This window comes from Hylobates moloch, unplaced genomic scaffold (genome assembly GCF_009828535.3).
Source record: "Hylobates moloch isolate HMO894 unplaced genomic scaffold, HMol_V3 SCAFFOLD_9, whole genome shotgun sequence".
In the NCBI taxonomy this organism is placed as follows: Eukaryota; Metazoa; Chordata; class Mammalia; order Primates; family Hylobatidae; genus Hylobates; species Hylobates moloch.
This window is the reverse complement of record NW_026652284.1, coordinates 111,236,845-111,257,000: the sequence shown is the minus strand read 5'-3', so window position 1 is coordinate 111,257,000 and position 20,156 is coordinate 111,236,845. Positions and strand designations below refer to the sequence as shown.

At 39.6% G+C, this 20,156-nt stretch overlaps 1 protein-coding gene across 3 annotated transcripts in view; it reads left to right on the top strand.

Moving 5' to 3' along the window:
• The window catches only part of ADCY8 (adenylate cyclase 8), a 263,282-nt gene that overhangs the window by 151,903 nt on the left and 91,223 nt on the right, over window positions 1-20,156 (top strand). For 2 of the 3 annotated variants that reach the window (XM_032760443.2, XM_032760446.2), the window contains exons 8-9: window positions 3,292-3,489; window positions 19,528-19,628. In XM_032760443.2, the coding sequence (XP_032616334.1) occupies window positions 3,292-3,489; window positions 19,528-19,628 (299 nt within the window). The remainder of the gene's footprint in view (window positions 1-3,291; window positions 3,490-19,527; window positions 19,629-20,156) is intronic. The other variant, XM_058443978.1, reaches the window with a different exon arrangement.

Here is a 20,156-nt window from a genome sequence, read left to right as displayed (position 1 = left end):
ATTTTTAAACATGATCTCAGTCTAGCTCACACTGGTGCTGTAAGTCTTAAAAAGAGACAACCCTATTCTATTAAAAATAGCTCATTCCAGTACGACTCTAAATAGACAAATAAGACAAGTTATACCTGTCTCCACTACTGATTACAAATGAATCACTGAATATATCAGTGTATGGATTTTTTATGTTGGTAACATTATCCCACTGAAGGTGACATCTTAGTGGTCATTACTAATGACTAATGAGACAGAGGGGTATCACAGATAACCCCAAATCATAGTGACCCCCAAAGACATGTATGCTTTGCAGTGTACTGGGGGTTAAATGAAAGCAGATGATTTCCTGATGTCCCTTTCTAGTTTCAATTTGCTTGCCTTCTTGAGTTAATGATGGTCTTCCCTTAAGCACATATACTCCTAAGGAGTGAGGTAGGTGCTAGAGAGGTTGCTGGCCAAACAGCATGTGTAATTGTCATATGTAATTGACAGAGGAAATAATCAGAAAAAATATCACTGAAAATTGACTACCTGCATAAAATGCTAGGAAAACACTTGCAAAGAATAAAAATAACTACATGGGCAAGAAAAGAATTCTCCACCACATTATTGACATTTTGATGAAAGGAGCTCATTCCCAAGTTATTACCTATAACTTGGTGGTGGTGATGAAAGAAAGAAGAATGCCTCTAAATTTTTCTCTCACTTGAAGCAACCACATAGACAGCCAACAGAATGTGGAGAGGAGCAGGGGAGCTTCGAAAGGAGGACATTTCATTGGTCTCTGTCCTACAGAAGTGGCCAATGGCAGCAGAATCCTTCTCTGAATGGACGGCTAAATACAGCACGGGCAACCAGGAAGCAATGTCTATTCCTAATTTCCAAATGTCCTCTACATACCAGTATTGGTTCCTGCTAACATTTTCACCAGTTCACATTAATATGAGAAAAATAAGGACAAAGTAGATAGTTATTTATTAAACTAAATGTATTCAATGTAATGGACTGTCTTTTATTCTGAGATTACATCATTCCTGTTGAGGAACAAAAAAATGCCCTTTCTTCTATTACATAATGGTCATATTAAAGAGCTGTAGTTGCTACTGCTGCTGCTGCTACTGTAATTTAAAGAAATCAATCCCCAAACTATTTTTTGAAACTTCCCTCCTCTGTGAAATCCAAAAGTCTTAGAGTCACTGAAGTCATAAGGGACTGGTAGAGTGGATAAGCTCAATTTAGTTAATAGAAGGAAAACCATATACAAATAAAAATATCAGACAGTGAGAGATGCCTAACTATGAATGTGCTTAGATGTTGTAGCAGATTTCATCTCCAGCTGTTAGACCCCAGCTCCAAGCACTTACAAGGGCACCCTGGCATCCCAAGGTCAGAATGTATGCTCAGACAAGGACAGCTAGACTGTCATTTCCATCTCCTCTCCAAGATGGAAAATGGAGTTTTATCACTTTCCATGCCATATGAAAAAACCTTCTGACCAAAAAACCAATGATAAATCCACCAAGTGGCCAACAGTTCAGCTTCCTTTGCTCTCTGGGATGCTGCACTAATAGCATTTAATTCCAGAGACTAAACTCTCTGGCCCCGCGTGTATCCTGCTGTTCAATTATCTGGAACATCGGTTCTTGCTTCCTTGTCTCTGCTCCAGCCCTTCTCCCAACATGCCTTCCCCTAACATCTATTTTTTTTCTCTGTAGTAGTCTCCTTGGTACTCAGAGCTGAAATTACATGCTTCAGTGCCCTAAGAGCATATACTTTGCTTTCTCATGTTGGCACATGCAGCTCTATTCTTTATTCTAGGGCTGGAGAAGAGGGTTTCAGTAAATTCTAGCCATGATGAGCCCTGCTATAGAATGCTTTAGAAGCTTTGAATTTATGTTACATTGATTACCTTCATGAAGGTTAAAATGAAGGGTTCAATAACACCATAGGGAGAATCCTTATGGGGTGGGCTGGATGGCTTCACAGAGGTCAAAGCTCCTGACTCCCCCTGTGGTCCTGGAGTCAGCAGATCTGGCTTGGCGGCAAATGAGCAAGTCTCTCTGAGGCTCACCGATATCTGAAGGTTTGGCAAGAGGATCTGCAAGGTCCTATGTCACCTCTCACAGGCTGCCATTTGATGACTCTATAATCTTATCTTCGTCTAGCCTCTGTTCTAAACATAGCCAAGCTGAGAGGCTGGCAGAGAAAAGCAAATGCAGTGAGGGTGTATAGAGGCAGAGAATTTTCACTCCTTACTCACTCTACAGATGCGTGTCATCCTCTACTTTCCCTCAAGAAGATCTCTTGGAAGGATGGGTTGGGCATCTTTGTCCCTATATCCCTTCAGGTCCAACTCACACTTTTTCTTTTTTTTTTTTTTTTTTTTTTTTTTGTCTAAGAAGCTGCCTTAAATTGGTGCTGTGAGTGAACACTGCATTTGGCTAGATCCAGCCAGTTAATCTAATCATGACTACTGAATCACCAGGAGAAAAGGTGTCCCTGCCAAACCTGGTGTGTCTTCATAAGCCAATGCAGTTTCTGTACCCATGTATCCATATCCAGTGACCAACCATGATGGTTATGCCTTTCCCCGTCTCGTGCTGTGTAACCCTATGAAATGGTGGGAGGCTGAAACTTGCTTGCATTTTTTACCTAAATGAAATTACACACATATATCTATATGAATATATAGATATATAATGGCCTATGCTGAGGGAGGGACATATTAGCGAAGTAAAAGATTTAACAATCTTTATCAAGTTTAAGGAGCAGATCCTGGCACATTTGGCTGTCTTTCTATGAGTAATGCTAAAAAAAAAAAAAAAAAAAAAAAAATGCAAGCCATAAGACCCCAAGTCTCTCCACCACCATTAAATGAAAGGTCACATGAAAATGTGGAATCTACTCAGATGGAGATGATCATTTTTGTGGACTTTTAACATATATTTACTTTCTGATATTTTTTTGGTTCTCTTTCTCTCATACCCAGGTTGTGCCTGGTTAGAGAAAGGGTCTTGATTAACATTTCTAAGCCAACAACTCTCCAAATACCTCAACCAAAGGAATTCAGTGTGCCTACATAGAGAAAAGGGAAGTGTCCCTCTGGATGTGATATTTTGCCAGGTTGTATTTCTCTGCACCAAATGCTATCAGATCAACTTCTGTAGGTTTCCCTGAATACAACTGCATGGAATGCTATTACTGTCTGCAATGCAACATGATCTAAAAACATTGCATTTCTTTTTTATCTAAAGGGGACTAGCAGGTTTATTGTGTTTGCATGTGCTTTCCCCCTAGACTCTGGCTGCCCTAACAAGAAATTCAATAAATCTGCTTCCAAACCATCTTGCACAAGCTTTGCATGTCCAGTCTGGGCCTGAGGAAATTAACAAGAGAATAGAACATACCATCGACTTGCGGAGTGGCGATAAATTGAGAAGAGAGCATATCAAGCCATTCTCACTGATGTTTAAAGACTCCAGCCTGGAGCACAAGGTAGAGCTGGGTCTCCACAGCGGCTCTTTTTCTGAGTAAATTGTTGTAAATGTTCATGGGACTAGAGAGACAGCCCAGGGGCTGTGGTTTTGGTTTCTTTGTTCGTTTGTTTGTTCGGTTTGGTTTGGTACTGTCTTTCATTTTTCTCCTTGAAAATCATGAGTAGACTGAAGGCCATGAAAGGAGATGAGAGTTAGATTAAAAGAACATCAGCTTGCTCTTTAAGGAAAAGAAGACTCAAAGAACAAAGACTCCTTTAACTCAGTAAGCATCAAAAGAGTTTCTTTCACTTTGAGATTATTAAGCCAAGTGGCATTAACAGCCACTTACCTTTGCTTTTAGATGAATTCACATCAGCTGCAACCATTTTAACATAATAAATGAGGGCACCCAATAACTTGATGTAAGCGTCAGTGATAAACACTGTCTTTCTTAGATTTTAGATATCTATTCTCCCCTTTTCCCAGTTGTCTGCTGCCTCAGAGTCCTCTGACCTAGGCATAGTAGAAAGATGGGTTGTGGATTTAGAGTCAAATTTGAATTCCACCACTGCCACTTTCTTGCTATGTGACCTTAGATAAGTAAAGTAACCTCTCTGAGCATGAGTTCCCCTCTGTACGATGAGGATAATGAATGCACCCACCTCACAGTTACTATGAAAGTCTTCAGGGCAATACCTTGATTAGGTAAAGTGTTCAAGGATGGCAGCTATCACCATATTAATGATGACTTTTTCCATTCCCCTCCCCCACCTCAGCTTTGAACTGGAGAGGGGAGTGGGCAGATGGGGTGCCGACCCTGCTTAACTGGGTTGCTCCTTTGTGCTGATAGAAGCTGACAGACCTTCCTTGACTGAGCATAAGAGGTGCCTGGCATCTGCAGGAGCCTCGGGCAGGAACAGCAGGGAATCTACAAGCAAATTTCAGGAATCTGATTCAATACTCTGTAAAGCTCCAGTGAGCAATTTTTTTGTAAGTTTGTTCAACTGCCTGCGAGATTTGCTTTCCTTAGTTTAGAGAATTCACAATTCTGTGCACATACAGCATTCCCAGTGAGCTTTTCTTTGATAAGTACCCAGTTGCAGACTCCAAAATTAATACCTTCACCTACAGTTCCCAAGTTGAGATGGAATGTGTCTATGTACTAACAAAAGGAAAAGAAACATTTTGCCTCACTCAATCCCCGACAAAAAAAGTAGCAGACACACTTCTCTTATTCACCATATAACTAAGGGCTTAAGGTCCAAATTAAATGCATTTTCTTTCCTAGTTACTGCACTGAAAAAGCTAGGATGAAGAGCAGATGGCTTTACAAAGAAACTTCTCAATTAGCTTGTGTAAATACCTGTGTCCAGAGCTATACAAAACGCTTTCATTTATTTTTGCTAAAGATGTACTTGCTTCACTAATAACCTAACCCCTGCATACTACAGATAGTTTCTAGTGTGTTTTATTTAATAGCATTCACATCTCATCTGCAGCCATCTGGTAATGGAGCAGAAATGGACCTAAGGGAGGCACAGCGTGCCTGAGATTGATTTCTGTGACCAGGGAAGATTCTTCTAGAAGAGCCAGAGGACAGCACCCTGAACAAACATGGGACTTGCCCATTGACAGTCTAGCCACAGACCATCTAGCCTGTGCTATGCATTACATGGGTTCTCCAGTGGTGACGGCAACAGGACATATCAGTAAATGATCACTCCTCTCCTGTCACTAAGATATTCTTCATTGACTCTTGCTCTGAGACCATCTCTAGGGACTGTTACTGCTGAGCAGAGAATATATCACGAGTAATATTCATTGGGTATTTACCAAGTACCAGGCACTATTTCTAAGCTGTCTGCATAAATCAACTGACAAAAATGGTAATAAAAAGTAGATGTTATTATGAGCCTCATTTTATACTTGGTGAAAGGAGACATGGAGAAACTATTATGAAGCTTTCCCAAAGTCAGACTGTCAGAGAAGGACTGGAATCTGAGCCCACCGTGATGCCATAGCCACTGCTCTTGTCTGTTGACTATGCTGCCTCTGCCAGGAGTCCCCAGGACTTGATTTCCCAGGGTTTCGTACAAAGAAGACAATCCTGTGCTGTCTTCATTTTCCTTTTGTCAAACTTTGGATGCAGTGAGAGGCACAGAGAGGGAGTTTACAGGAGAGGCTAAGTAGGAAAGGGTTCTACAGCCATAACAAAATTAAAACAAGGCTTTCAAATACATAGGATTCCAGAATCAGAAAATAGCATTAATATGCAGTTCCTCTGTGTTTGCTGTTAGATATATCAGTTTATTATTCCACTTACAAAAGAGAAAACTGAACCTCCAAGAGGTTGAATAGAGATCTTAGATCTCAAAATCCAGCTACTATATTTCATTGACTCTAAGGTGTCATCAACTGTGAGATGCTCTATTTTCTATGCAGCGCTCAGAAAGGAAAAAAAAACCTCAATATGGGGTTCTAAGAGGAAACACACACACATACACACACACTAATAAACTGGGCTTACACCCTCAGGGTAAGGATATGGGGGGCTGAGGGGCTGCTGGGACATCCCCCTTAGACAAGGGTAGTGAGGAAACCCATATGCCTATACCCTGGTATTGATTAAATAAAGGGAAGAAGCTCCCCAAGAATTTAAACTCCAAAATGGAATCTGCATAGGTTTGCTGCATGAATTCACACTTTGAATGCGGACCAAAAAAAAACCAAAATTATCAGATAATTTAATTTAAAATGATCCTGGGTTGATATTGCCACCTGGTGACCACAGAAGCAATTGCAAACCTCCCTGGAAAGAACTCAAGATTTTACGATTCCCCTGATAATAAGGTGCATGCTGATTTCAGAGATATTAAGGTATACATTTTAAGGAAAATTGTACATCTTTATTAAGAATATATATGTTAGAATTTTTAAAATACATACAATATTTATGATTCTAAAGCCTCTTCTCTTCCCACTGCCCTACCCTTCTTCTTGGGAACAAGTCTGGACCATAAAAGTATGTTTTCTGAAAGGAAAAATGGAAACGGAAATAATTGTTCCTCTGCAATCTTTGTAGGAAAGAAAAGGCTTTATTCTGTTTGAACAATAAGAAGACAAATGAATAAGGGAACCCGTTTGCCTTTCCACCTTTATGAGAACACTGAAATGTTCAAACACCGAAATGAACAAAGCTCCATTGAAATGTATAGAAATATCATTCAGACATTCCCTGGCCACGTTTGCCTATAATAATTGGCATACCTATCCACAACATTATGTGAAACAGGACTTTTATGTACTTCAGGGTATTGCATAAATACTTGTTGAATGAATAAGGAAATGAATAAAGACTCAGTTTAAGAAGGTTAGATAAGACTCCCTCACCCCCTGCAGCTGGTATCAGGATATTTTTTGTGAACTCTAAGAGCCGAAAGGCATGGGTCAATTTTGATCTGACTCTTTTCAGTGGAGTTTCAGCAGAGAATAAAAGTTCCGTGTACTCCCTGCCATGGAATTTCAAAGGTGGCTCACTCCCTGCTCCCTCACAGGAGTCTTTTGAGTTAAGCTTCAGAACAGTATGCTCATGACTCATGTAGCTTAGCGAACACATCTTTCCTTCTCTAGTCCTTGGATTCTTTATCTGTGAAATGAGGACGTTGGACAGCTGCTGACCGCTTCAGCAGTTAATGCTATAAATCTATGAATTTCCTATGACCATGGTGGCCATATGTCCTGGTTTGCCCAGGAGAGTAGTAGATGCCTATTTTTACAATGTGAAATTAGTATCACCTCCCTTCACTCTAAAAAAATCACCCAGTGTGGATGATATGTAACAAGTCGTGTGACCCAAGGCTTGGGCCTCAGCCAGGTTAGAATTAGTGATTCAACATCTTCCTTCACTACCCAGCCAATCATCAGGACTTTCTAAGCAGACCTCTGGATAGGGGAGAGGAGACCTATTCCAGTTGCCAAAGGCCTTCTTCAGCTCTTCCCACATTTCCCAGATGAATCCTTTGCCCTTCTTTAGTCAGGCTAGATATTTCCTAAGTGAGCTTACAGATTTCATGGGCAAGCACAAATCGGAACTACGGTAAAGACATGTAGAAAACTTAATGTGTCTATCAGATGCTACCAATCACATTGGTATTTCCTTATTGGAATTTCTTATTGGATATTTTCTTATTAAAAGAAGAATGCATTTTCACTAGTAAAAGTTGATACTAATTATAAGGCAAAAAGAAAAAAATGACATCTCTTTGGATCTTTCAACCCCGGGTAACCACTGTTACGATTCTGGCATCTGTCATTCTGGTCTTACATGAGTGTGAATCTATAGACTTATGTACACAACCATATTAGTCCATTTTCATGCTGCTGAAAAAGACATAACCTAAGATGGGGCAATTTACAAAAGAAAGAGGTTTATTGGACTTACAGTTCCACATGGCTTGGGAGGCCTCACAATCATGGCAGAAAGTGAAGGAGGAGCAAGTCACATCTTATGTGGCTGGCAGCAGGCAAAGAGAGAGCTTGTGCAGGGAAACTCCCATTTTAGAAACCATTAGATCTCATGAGACCCATTCACTATCATGAGAATAGCATGGGAAAGACCCACCCCCATGATTGAGTCATCATCCACTGGGTCCCTCCCACAACATGTGGGAATTATGGGAGCTACAAGATGAGATTTGGGTGGGGACACAGAGCCAAACCATATCAACAATTTTTATAAAAATAGACCATTGTATGCACAGGGCTTTGTAACATAGTGTTAAACATTCTTTGCTTGAGCTTTTTTCCCCATTATTAAATATTCACTTACACAGTAATTTTAGTATTTACATACTATCTCATTGCACATTTAACCATTTCAGGCTTTTAAGAAAAGTTTTTCACTATTATAAATTATGTTGTAATGACTATTCTCATAGTTAATTTATGCATTTTTGCTTATTTATTTTTTAGGATAAAATCCTAGGGGTGGGTGAAAGACAATTCACATTTAAAAATACTTAATAGTCGTTTTGAAATTGCCCTCAAAAATTGTGCTTACACTTTTAAAAACTTGTCAATTTGGTAAGAAAAAGCAGCACCTGCCTGACATTTCTGTTTTTATTTTTAAAATTATTATTGCAGTTGAAGGTTTGTCAGTACATATTTTGGCCTTTATAGTTCTCCTTTTGTGACTTGCACGTTTCTCTTACCTTGATGGTATTATTTACACATTTGTCTTCATCGCCAATCTTTTATTGCAGTGCTCACCTTTGTCTTTTTTATTTGTGAGCCTTCTTTACACACTGAGGAACTTAACCTTTTGTGGGATCACTTATCTTGGGCCCCTCCATTTTCAGAGCACTTACAAGAAGAAGATGTTTCTCAGCCTCTGGTCCTCACTTCTCTTCTGGGAAACGGCTCTGAATGAGGCTTAGGATAGGGAAGACAATTAATTACATTTACTTATGGATGTTTCCAAGCCAGAGTAGTCAACCCAAAACCTTTAGCGTCTTAGGAGAGCTTAATAACATAGGAACACTTATTTGGAATTATTTCATTAAGCTAAGTGTTCCAAAAACAATATTATCACCTTAGAATAAGGTGACTTCCTCATCTTGAATAAAGATTAAGATATTTTTAATATATACTTCAAAATTGATTGGATATTTATGCTTTGGATATGGTCATTTTTGTGGGTAAAGTGTTATAATCAAGCCATATCAAGGAAGATTAAAGTTCCTTCCTTCTTTTAATGCTGATATTTTTCCTCTTGATTCTTAATTGTTTTGAGAAAAGGCATCCTTTGTCCTTGTGACAAATTTATGTACTAAAACTCTCTTTGTCTCAGAGCTAATAGTTTTCAAACTTAAGAATCATCTGGGGATCTTGTTTGAAATGCAGGTACCATCCCATCACTCTGCCCCCAAGATTCTGATTTTGCAAGAAGACCTGCATTTTGGTAAATACTCTTTTTTGGATTTTGTTATTCTAGGTTGTTGGCCATCTTTCTCTGTCCTTGATTGAGCATGAGACTCAGGCTGGTCACTTGCCCCACATCTTCAGAGATCAGCTTACATCAAAAAATCCCCGAGTCCTAACTCAAGGGTAATATGGCTTTTAACAAATCTAGAGGAGATGTCTCCACGAGGCTAATAATGGCTTCAGGACCACAGTCTTTGGGATCAACTAGACCTCAGTTCAAGTCCCACTTTGGAAATAGAAGTGGGCATAAAGGACAGTTGATTAGTTTACTGATCAATAATGGGTAATGACAAGTTGATATCTTTCTGTCACTCAAAAGGATACCCACACACATGTATAAAATCCTCATTTCGCTCACCAATATTTACTCTTTGTTGAAAGACAGAGGAAAGAACATAGACTGGATTCCTGACTCGAACCCAGTTCCAACCAGCTACTGGTTGGGTGATACAAAGCAAGGGGCTTGATCTCATTGAAATGAGTATGATTGTCTGCCCCTAGGGGTTGTTGTGAAAATTAAATGGCACAATATTCATATAACAGAAGTTTGTATAAATGCAATAGGTTTTCTTTTCCCTTGTCCTTCTAATTAATCCTCTTCCAACCCAAACCTGCACAAGACAAGACCCTCTTTAAGATAAATCTCACATGGGCCAATCTTAATGTGTCTTGTATCCCAGGGTACAAGGGTTCCAACCTTCATTAATCTAAGCAAGTACAGCCTTGTAGCTCATTGGAAGAGGTGCTTCCATCAATCTCCCAGGATCATTGAGCACAAGCAGTGACCACCTTGGCCTCTGAGATGTGTTTAAATTTGCAGGTGTCATTTGCTTGTCTTTTCTCTGAATGATTTGATTATTCTAAGATCCTTATTATCAGTATTTTCCAAAAAAAGATAAGAAGGATTGTTTCTCTCTTCAAGAATGATTGGTGTTTGATCATTCCCAAAGGCCATGCTTTTCTTCCTGTGAGGACAAGCCAGCCAAGGATTAGATATTTCACGCATGGGTTTCTTTATGCTCCTGCAAAAGATTGTCTTTCTGTCCACACTTCTTGTGATTCCTTGGGAGTCCATCAGGCATGGCTCAGAGTATTCACTCTAGTGATTCTTGGAAAGTGCCTCCAGCAGAGCTCAGAGCATTCACACTATTGATTCTTGGGAAGTCCATCAGGAACAGCTCAGAGCATTCACTCTGCTTGGTTTAGATTCCGTTTGTGTCCACTCCATTGGGCATCTTATACCGAGATGATATAGGAAGACATAAAGCCACAGCTTCTGTGCCCTGGGAACTTACACTCTGGCTTGTGATCTGGGAAATTCCCATCCTAAAACTGGGCATAATAATGGCCACTTTGCAAGGTGGTACAGATGAAATGCAGATAACACTTAAATGCCTTGGAGGCTGCAATGAATTGCAACTGAGGCAGCAATGTGACAAGGAAACTGGTATTTGCTGATCACTTACTACCATATCAGGCCCTATCATGACTATTTTAAATGTTTTACCTCATTTTACTTAAGTGTCACAACTTTCTTTATGGAGGTACTAATTGTACTGTTTGACAGGTAAGGGAGTCTCAGAGAGTTTGAGCAGCTTTTCCAAGGCCCACAGTAATAGAAGGCAGCAGAGTAGGGATTCGAGTAGAGTTCACTGTGTCTCCCAAGCTATTCTACCACTTCTGCCACACCTTGAAAAATCCTGTCTTTGTCCTAAGCACCTGAAGTAGAGTTCACTGTGTCTCCCAAGCTCTTCTACCACTTCTGCCACACCTTGAAAAGTCCTGTCTTTCTCCTAAGCACCTGATTTTCATATAGTTTGAAATTCATGAAGGATGCAGCCAGTGGGTTGCAAGGAAGGAGTTATACAGTAATGCATATGGCAAATACACCTTAGAGGCAAAAAAAAAAAAGTTAAAACCATGAACATTTATTTTATCCTCTATTCATTCCCCCCTCCCCACACACACACAAATATCCACACATGTCACACATGTCCACATACATAGGCACACACATATACAAACAATCCACTTCATGTTTCTGGCAACAGACACAATCTTGATAAAGGTAGCCTGAAAACAAAGGCAGCTCTATCACCCTAGCTATCCATGAACACGTAAGAATCAAATAAGTGAAAACATGAACACGTGAAACATTTTTTCTCTTAGGCCAGTGGGAGAAGGAATGATGAGTCCTCGAACCACCCTTGAACTGTCTATCCCAAAAAAGGCTGATTAGCTTGAGCAATCAAGGAGGTAGTGTTGTGACAAGATGGCTCAAGAGAAGACAAAGCCAGAAATAGCCTCCTAGAATGATCAAATCCAGCCAGGAGTGGTCGCTTATGCCTGCAATACTAGCATATTGGGAGGCTGAGGTGGGTGGATCTCTTGAGGTCAGGAGTTCGAGACCAGCCTGGCCAACACGGCAAAACTCTGCCCCTACTAAAAATACAAATATTAGCCGGGTGTGGTGGCACACACCTGTAATCCCAGCTACTCGGGAGGCTGAGGCACAAGAATCACTTGAACCTGGGAGGCAGAGGTTGCAGTGAACTGAGATCGCACCACTGCACTCCAGCCTGGGTGACAGAGCAAGACTCCATCTCAAAAAAAAAAAAAAAAAGATCAAATTCATATTCAACAAAACTGAAGTTGAATGAGCTTCATTTGTTACACACAACTAAGCTTTTGCCGGTTTTATATTATGATAACTATTGTAAATAGTGCTTACTATGAACCAAGTTCTGTGCTGAGTATTTTCAAAAACATTCATTTAATGTTACTTCTTTTTTCAGTTAGCAGCCACATAAAACCAAGGATTTGCCACACAAGAGAATCTTTAGATAATTATTTGGCTCAGTACAATTGGTTCTTAGCTATGTCCAGAATGTCTCTCAGTTTTTTTCTGTCATTTATAAAGAAAATCAAAGTTAAATGGAGGCTTTAAAAACTTCAAGAAAAATGAATCACAAACTCTAAAATGTTTCTTACTTCATCCCATCAACTTTTATTGGAGTTGTAATGATTAGTATAAAATAATAAAGGAGAAATATGGGCAAAGAAAAGAAGGCTAAGCAAATGAATGAATTTTCTGATGGGTTACGATGTTGGACTCTGAAATTAGGTAATCAGCAAAATGCACATTTTTATCTTGGAGACATTCAGAATTTGTTGAACCACTCCATGTCTTATTTAGATGAACAGAAATGGGAACATGGAGCATGAACCAAATGGTCTCAGCTTTTCTCTTTCATTTTTCTAAATCACATATCTCCTAGTCATTTTCATGATCTTATTATTAAAATGATTTTTAAAGATTTATTCTGTTATAGCATCAGGCTGCTCTTGAGTTTTTACTGCTCTGGTAAGTCCCAACATAGTATGACTATCTTAGCCTCCTCCTTCAGATGTGAAGGACAGTTTTCAAAGAGGCTTAGGGAAGAAATCCATCCCTTAGTCAGACAGTAGCCTTTTAAGACTCCTTTATTGTCTTGATATTACCTTGCAAAATTACAGCTGTTTCTACCACCCTCTAGGTAGTCAAATGATATCAAGTGCCATTTCATGTGTATTTTTTAATCAGATCGATTAGCCAGTTCCAGTCCTATAAAGCCAGCATTTTCAGAGTCAGAAGTACCAATTTCACCTATAATAGTGTAATATAGACTTACAGAATTATGAGGCCATTGACCTGGTCACTGAAGCAATTGCAATGCTTCATGTGCAGACATCATTATCATCTACAACCAGGGACTTCTAGGTAAAGCATATAGCAATAGTTACCACTCTCTTGGCTTCTCCATGGCTGGGGGTGGGGGTGGGGGAGCTAGACCAGTGAAGAAAGGAAGAGTTCTTCCTCCCAAGGATGAAAGATGTTGGGAAGGGGGAGCAGGAAGAATGGTGGTTTGGAAGGTTTTTAAAAGTTCTTCTTGAAATTCTCATGTGCCCAGTCTAACCCCACTATCAAGGAAGAGCATAACATTAGGAAATGTATTACCAACCTAGGGTCTTCTGTCACCCCTGGGCAGGTGTCCTCCCAGACTTGCACTTCTGAAGCCCATCGATCTTAAACGCATGTTAGCATGTTTCCTTGTGAGTCAACTTAACATGATTAAATCCACATTTGTTCAGAGGTCAGTTTACTTGGGAAGAAGTATGTCAGTGAGACATTCTGCACACTCACCTGTCACTCATAGGATTGCTCTTAATAACAATTTTATTGGTGTAGGAACCAAGATAGAGAAGATGGCCTATTTTGAAATTTAAAAATTACTGAAAATTAGTCTCATTGCAATTATGCCTTGTATCCAAATGGTATATTTTATTTATTTATTTATTTTTGAGTCAGTGTCTCACTTTGTCTTCCAGGCTGAAGTGAAGTGGCACCATCTCGGCTCACTGCAACCTCCACCTCCTGGGTTCAAGTGATTCTCCTGCCTCAGCCTTCCGAGTAGCTGGGACTACAGGTGCGCACCACCACACCCAGCCTGTGAGCCTAGCACTTTGGAAGGCTGAGGCGAGCAGATCACCTGAGGTTGGGAGTTTGAGACAGCCTGACCAACATGGAGAAAGCCCGTCTCTACTAAAAATACAAAAAATTAACTGGGTGTGGTGGTGCACGCCTATAATCCCAGCTGTGCAGGAGGCTGAGGCAGAAGAATCACTTGAACCTGTGAGGCGGAGGTTGCATTGAGCCGAGATCACACCATTGCATTGCAGCCTGGGCAACAAGAGTGAAACACCGTCTCAAAAAAAAAAAAGACAGAGTACAGTTACAGTTTAGGCAATTAACTGGATAATTGTTTTAGTTACAAGCATCCTCTACATCTTGTAGAAATGTAAGAATCTTTCAGTGCCTTTTAGCTTACAGTCAAAATGGAAAGTCTAAGAAAGCACTGTGGTTTTCCTCCCCCTCACCTAGGAAGAGTTCTTAGGACTATCCCAGGCATGGAAACATGGAAGGCTGTAAGCTCTGTCCATCACCTCTGTAAGCGAACTTCCTTGATCATCTCTCTGTGGATAAGAAATCTGAAATAGATTTGTTTTGCATGTGATCAGACTGGGGTTTCCCAGCTTCTTTGTGGTGGATCTAAAACCCCATTGACCCTCATGACTATGATTTCATTTCTGAATATGTCTTTCAAGATAATTCAGGGCAGAATCCCCAGACATGAACAAAATGAAATACAAGTTTATCCTGCTCCACTTCCTTGGAAAGAATGGGTCTGAACTTCATCAAATCAAATAGGAATTTTCATTTTTGAAGTGATTTGTTTATCATCTGAAGATTGTGGTCACTCTTCTTCTGTTGCATTTAAATAAAATCTACTGTCTTTTGTTTTCTTCCCTATTATCAGTTCACCCATCCTGGTCTAAAAAGGGGCTCATTATTTTGCATTGCATTGTGATGAGGATCCATTCATCAATCAAGAAAATATAGCAGTGGCATTTTATTAAACTAATTTTTAGGCTGTTTCTAATGTCCATTCTTTGCCCATATGCTTTACTTTCATTCTAACCAAGATTTACATAGGCTCAAATTTTTAACACATTCCCTTTCTGTATATCATAAATTGCATCACTGAAATATACCCAAGAAATCTGATCATGCACCTATGAACAAAATAGCCTTACTCTGAAAATGGCAAGGAAGCAGTAGCCAGTGATTCCCTGCATTCTAGAGCAAAACTCTTTGGATTCTCTGTTTGCAATCCGTGAAGGTGTGGTTGAGTCGCTCAGTTATTCAAATCCTCAGTTTCTTTATCTACAAAGTGAAGATATTATAAACAAGACCTTAAGAGTTGTAATAATTAAATGAGAACATTCATGTAAAGCATGTAGCACAGCACCAGCCTTGCACTAGATATTAGTCATTATTATTCAAATTCCTTATCCTAGATTTTGACCTTTTTTTGAATCAACTAAGACCCTAAAGATTGAGAAATAATAATATTCCAAATCCTAATCTAAGATCTCCAAAGAAATATTTGTAATTTGTTCCAAGTGTCTGAATTTTGCCACCAACTGACTATGACAAGCTCTTTCACATCTCTGATCCTCAAGTTTCTTATCTGAAAAAATATATATATATGTACACATATGTGTGTGTGCGTGTGCGTGTGTGTGTGTGTGTGTGTGATTGCCAAGTTCTCTTGTAGACCAAGGGCTCAGTAAATAATAAGGGTTCACAGGTCATTTCCAAGAACACTTTTCCTAAGGATCCTAGAAAAGTTAAGAATTCTACCCGGTGGTGGGTAATCTTTCAAGAAGCAAGGGGAATAATGAGAGTGGAGTCTTCTTCCAAGTTAAAAAAACACACATGAGATTATAGTTTCTTTAGAAGAATCTTTTATAACATGGTGGAAAAATCAGTGAACACTTTTGGGGTCATCGCTGAGTGCAAGGTACAATACTGTACAGAGGAATAGAAGACAGCATCCTGCAAGGCAACACCATTGAAAAGGCAAGCTTCACATAGATGAAAGTATAGAAATAAAATATGTATAACTAATTGATTGACAGTAGGTAACATTTATATAGGGTTATGATGCAAGGCACTGTTCTAAGCATCTTATATATATTACCTCATTTCATTCTCCCAGTAACCCTTATGAGATAATTCCTATTACTATATCCATTTTCTAGATAAGGAAACTGAGACATAGAAAGCTCAAAGATTTTGTCCAAGGTTGCATAAGTGTTAGAGCTGGGATTCAAATCCAGTTAATCTAGCTCTTGATTAGTTCATGCTCACAACTGAGATATAAAAGGACAAGTGGGGCCAGGTGAGGACAGAACAGGGATGAGACAAGGAGTCTTTAACTTTGGCAGGCATAAGCACACAACTAACTTAATAAAGCTATGAGCCAGAGTGTTCAGACCTTTACAAGTCAAGAGGAAGTGAAATGAATCACTACTCAATCTCAGTACTCTATCATTCTGAGCCAATTAGGAATTTTCTTTTTGAAGGCCTACTCTCCTTGCATTTCCAGAGTAACAATGCACCACATTCTGAAACACAGTATTTTATATTTGATGATGTCAACTTCACAATTATAAGATTCTTCTTTTATGTGGTTATGCTAGGCACTGAAGTTCAAAAGGGAAAATAATAGAATGCTTCAAACTTATGAACTACATTAACACCAAACTTATGAACTATGTTAATGTTCCCATTTGACAGATAAGAAAAGTGAGGTTCAAAGAAATTGGCTTTGCTCACAATAAAATAGTGACAGATCTAAAAGCAAAGTAAGTCTTCATACTTTGTCTCCACCCAATTTGCCATCTGAAGAAAATTGAAAATATAATATCTTATGCAACTTTAGTCTGGACAAATGATGATTATGTGACATTTTTTAAGTCATCAGTAAAAAACATTCATAAAAGGAGTCACAGAGCCTCAGGCTTGGGATCTATAGGAAAGGATCTTTTCATGGGATCGTGGGCCAATAATGGAAAGGAAGCCTTTGCAAAGCAATGAGTTCTCAGGCTCAGGATCTGAGCGTTCAACTTGAGAGTGTTTAGAATCCTGAGATGCCCTGCTTAGGACCAGAGAAAAGAAATACACTTTCCCAGATAAAGCAGAGAGGGTCATCGGATGATAATCTACAGACATTTGAGGAGACATCAAGAATGTTATGAAAAGGATTTCTGAATTGGGAAGTCAGTTACAACTCCAAGATGCTGTGATGATGATAGTGATGATGACAGGTGGTGATGATGATGATGATGATGGGTGGATGACATAAAAGAAGAAAAGGGCCAGGCACGGTGACTCATGCCTGTAATCCCAGCACTTTGGGAGGCCGAGGTGGGCAGATCACAAGGTCAGGAGTTTGAGACCAGCCTGGCCAACATGGTGAAACCCCATCTCTACTAAAAATACAAAAATTAGCCAGGCATGGTGGTGGGCACCTGTAATCCCAGCTACTCAGGAGGCTGAGGGAGGAGAATCACTTGAACGTAGGAGATGGAGGTTGCAGTGAGCCAAGATTGCACCACTGCACTCCAGCCTGGGTGACAAGAGCAAGACTCTATCAAAAAAAAAAAAAAAAAGAAGAAGAAGAAGAAAAGGAGGAATTTTAGTGTACTGATTAACTACACTAAAATTATTATTACTGCTGTTTTTAAATTTTCATTATCAAATCTATGCAACCATGCTGGTTTGAAATTAACCAGTAAGCTGGCCAGGTGCAGGGGCTCATGCCTGTAATCCCAGCACTTTGGGAGGCCGAGGCAGGTGGATCACGAGGTCAGGACATTGAGACCATCCTGGCTAACACAGTGAAACCCCGTCTCTACTAAAAATACAAAAAATTAGCTGGGCGTGGTGGCAGGCGCCTGTAGTCCCAGCTGCTTAGGAGGCTGAGGCAGGAGAATGGCGTGAATCCAGGAGGCAGAGCTTGCAGTGAACCGAGATCGCACCACTGCACTCCAGCCTGGGTGACAGAGCAAGACTCTGTCTCAAAAAAAAAAACAAAACAAAACAAAAAACAAAACAAAACAAAAAAAAAAACAGTAAGCCAACAAAGAATAATTAGATCCTCTGTAATTGGTTGTTAGAAGTTCAAACATTTATCTTTCTTTGAATTAACTGCTTTGTGGCTAATTTTCAAGCTGCTCTGTGTAGGTCTCTATGATTGTGACCTGTTCTTGGGTAGCACTATTGGTAACTATTAATAACATTAATAATACGGGCTTTCTGTGGTTTTCTCAGGGTTGAGGATGGCTTAGAGTGATTCTTCAGAGCCATGTTCCTGGTTTCCCTCCAGATAACAAGCAGGTTGTCAGCAAGTGGACAGAGGCCTCAATACTGGAGAGTAGAAAAAGCATTGCCCTGCAAAAGCAATAACCGTGCAGTCTCTGAACAGCATTGTGCTTCATCCAGAGAGTTCAACAACTACAGGATATGCTCCAAACCTTAGCTATGACACTGAGAAGTAGGGTTCAGTCTAAAACCCAGACCACACCAAGAAGTCAGAAAACAATAAAAATCCTGTAACTGTTGATTGCAAACACCATACCAACAACAGATGGGACTGATTTTATTATTTCTTGACCTGACTGAAACCTTGTCTTGGTATTGTGGACATAGAGCCTAAGATGTTGTGAGACCTCTATTTGCCAGCTTCCTGTATGAAGTAACCATGAAATGCAAATCAGGGATTACAAAGTTTCAAGCGACGCTTAGTTTTCTGTCCCCCCAAAACAAAATAACCTGCCTGCTACTAGACCTCTCTCTCATTAAGGTCAAATGTGGGGCTTGGTTTAGGCAAATTCTAAGGTCTTTTTCAGTTTTAAAAACCTTTCCACCTTCTGGAGGAAGTGGATATTCCCCAGCTTAGTAACTCCAAGATGGTTCAAGAGACTAGGCAGAAGTAAGGCAAATACACATTAAGCGCTGACCTTCTAGAAGCTTTTAAAACTAGACAATGAAATTACTGAGTACTCTGGATAATGAAAATAAAGTTACCATTCCCCAGGGCTGCCTTGAGCAGACACAGAAGGGCATCAAGCATATTGGTCTATTAGTCTTGGTTTCTCTTCTGTGAAATGAAAGGGCTACACTAGCGGGAGATCTCTTAGGCTATTTTCTATTTTAAGAACCTGAGAATTTATTTTTAATAAAAAAAGGAGGCAGAAAGACTTCCTGGTAAAACATTTCCCTGTATTCCCCAACTTAACATGAAACAGTGCAAGATCCTTATATGACTTAAGTTTACTCATGAAGAAAGTCAATGCGAATTTGATTTGCTGCATATATGGATGTGCGCTCTTCTGTTCTGTTAAAATAATGTTGGTTCAGAGGGAGGGGAAGAACTGGATAAGCTCATGCAAAGTATCCCTCCCATTGTATTTATTTACTCCTGGACTCTCACTGGAAAGTTGGCAGGAGGGATGGGGATAATGCTCTGTGAAGGTTTTATTAAGATATGAATTATTTTTAATTTAAAAAAAATCTAATTGCCTTGTTTCTTCTTGTTTCCCTCAACCTCAAACACTGCTAAAATTTAATTCTTCCAAAATCCAACTCTGCTGCAAAGTAACTCGTTCTCTCTTTTTTTAATTACAGTATTCTCAAATGAGGGATGAAGTGTTCAAGTCAAACTTGGTCTGTGCATTTATCGTTCTTCTATTTATCACGGCAATACAAAGTTTGCTTCCTTCTTCAAGGTAAATATGAAAGAACTAATTGATCCGGTGAAATATGTTTGTGAGATTCCTCACCTGGAGTCAGCCAGCTGACTTTTCAAAGGATCAGAATTTAAAATAACTGAGTCCAGGACCCATACCAAAATGTTTGACAGTATCAATGTCTATTCTGGTTGTCTTACTCTGCTAATATCTTAAAACTCTTTCCAGACAATAATCTTTTTCCCAATCTTAATAAAAACAACAAAACCAAAATTAAAATAGGCCCCACTCTTACTTGACATGACACCCATGAATGCAGAAAATAAGTATAAGAACCTCAATCACCATTTACTTGTGCTTTTGTGAGTATAATTCATTCACAGATACAGCATCATAGCTCCTCGGGCCTGCAAAATCAACACTTTAATAATAATGCAAACACCTGTTTGTGGCCAGCCACTGTTCTAAATACTTTACATCCAAAAGCTTCTGGAATCCCCGTGACAACCTCATGAGGTAGGTGCCATGATTATCCTCATTTTGAAGAGGAGGGAACTGAGGCTCATA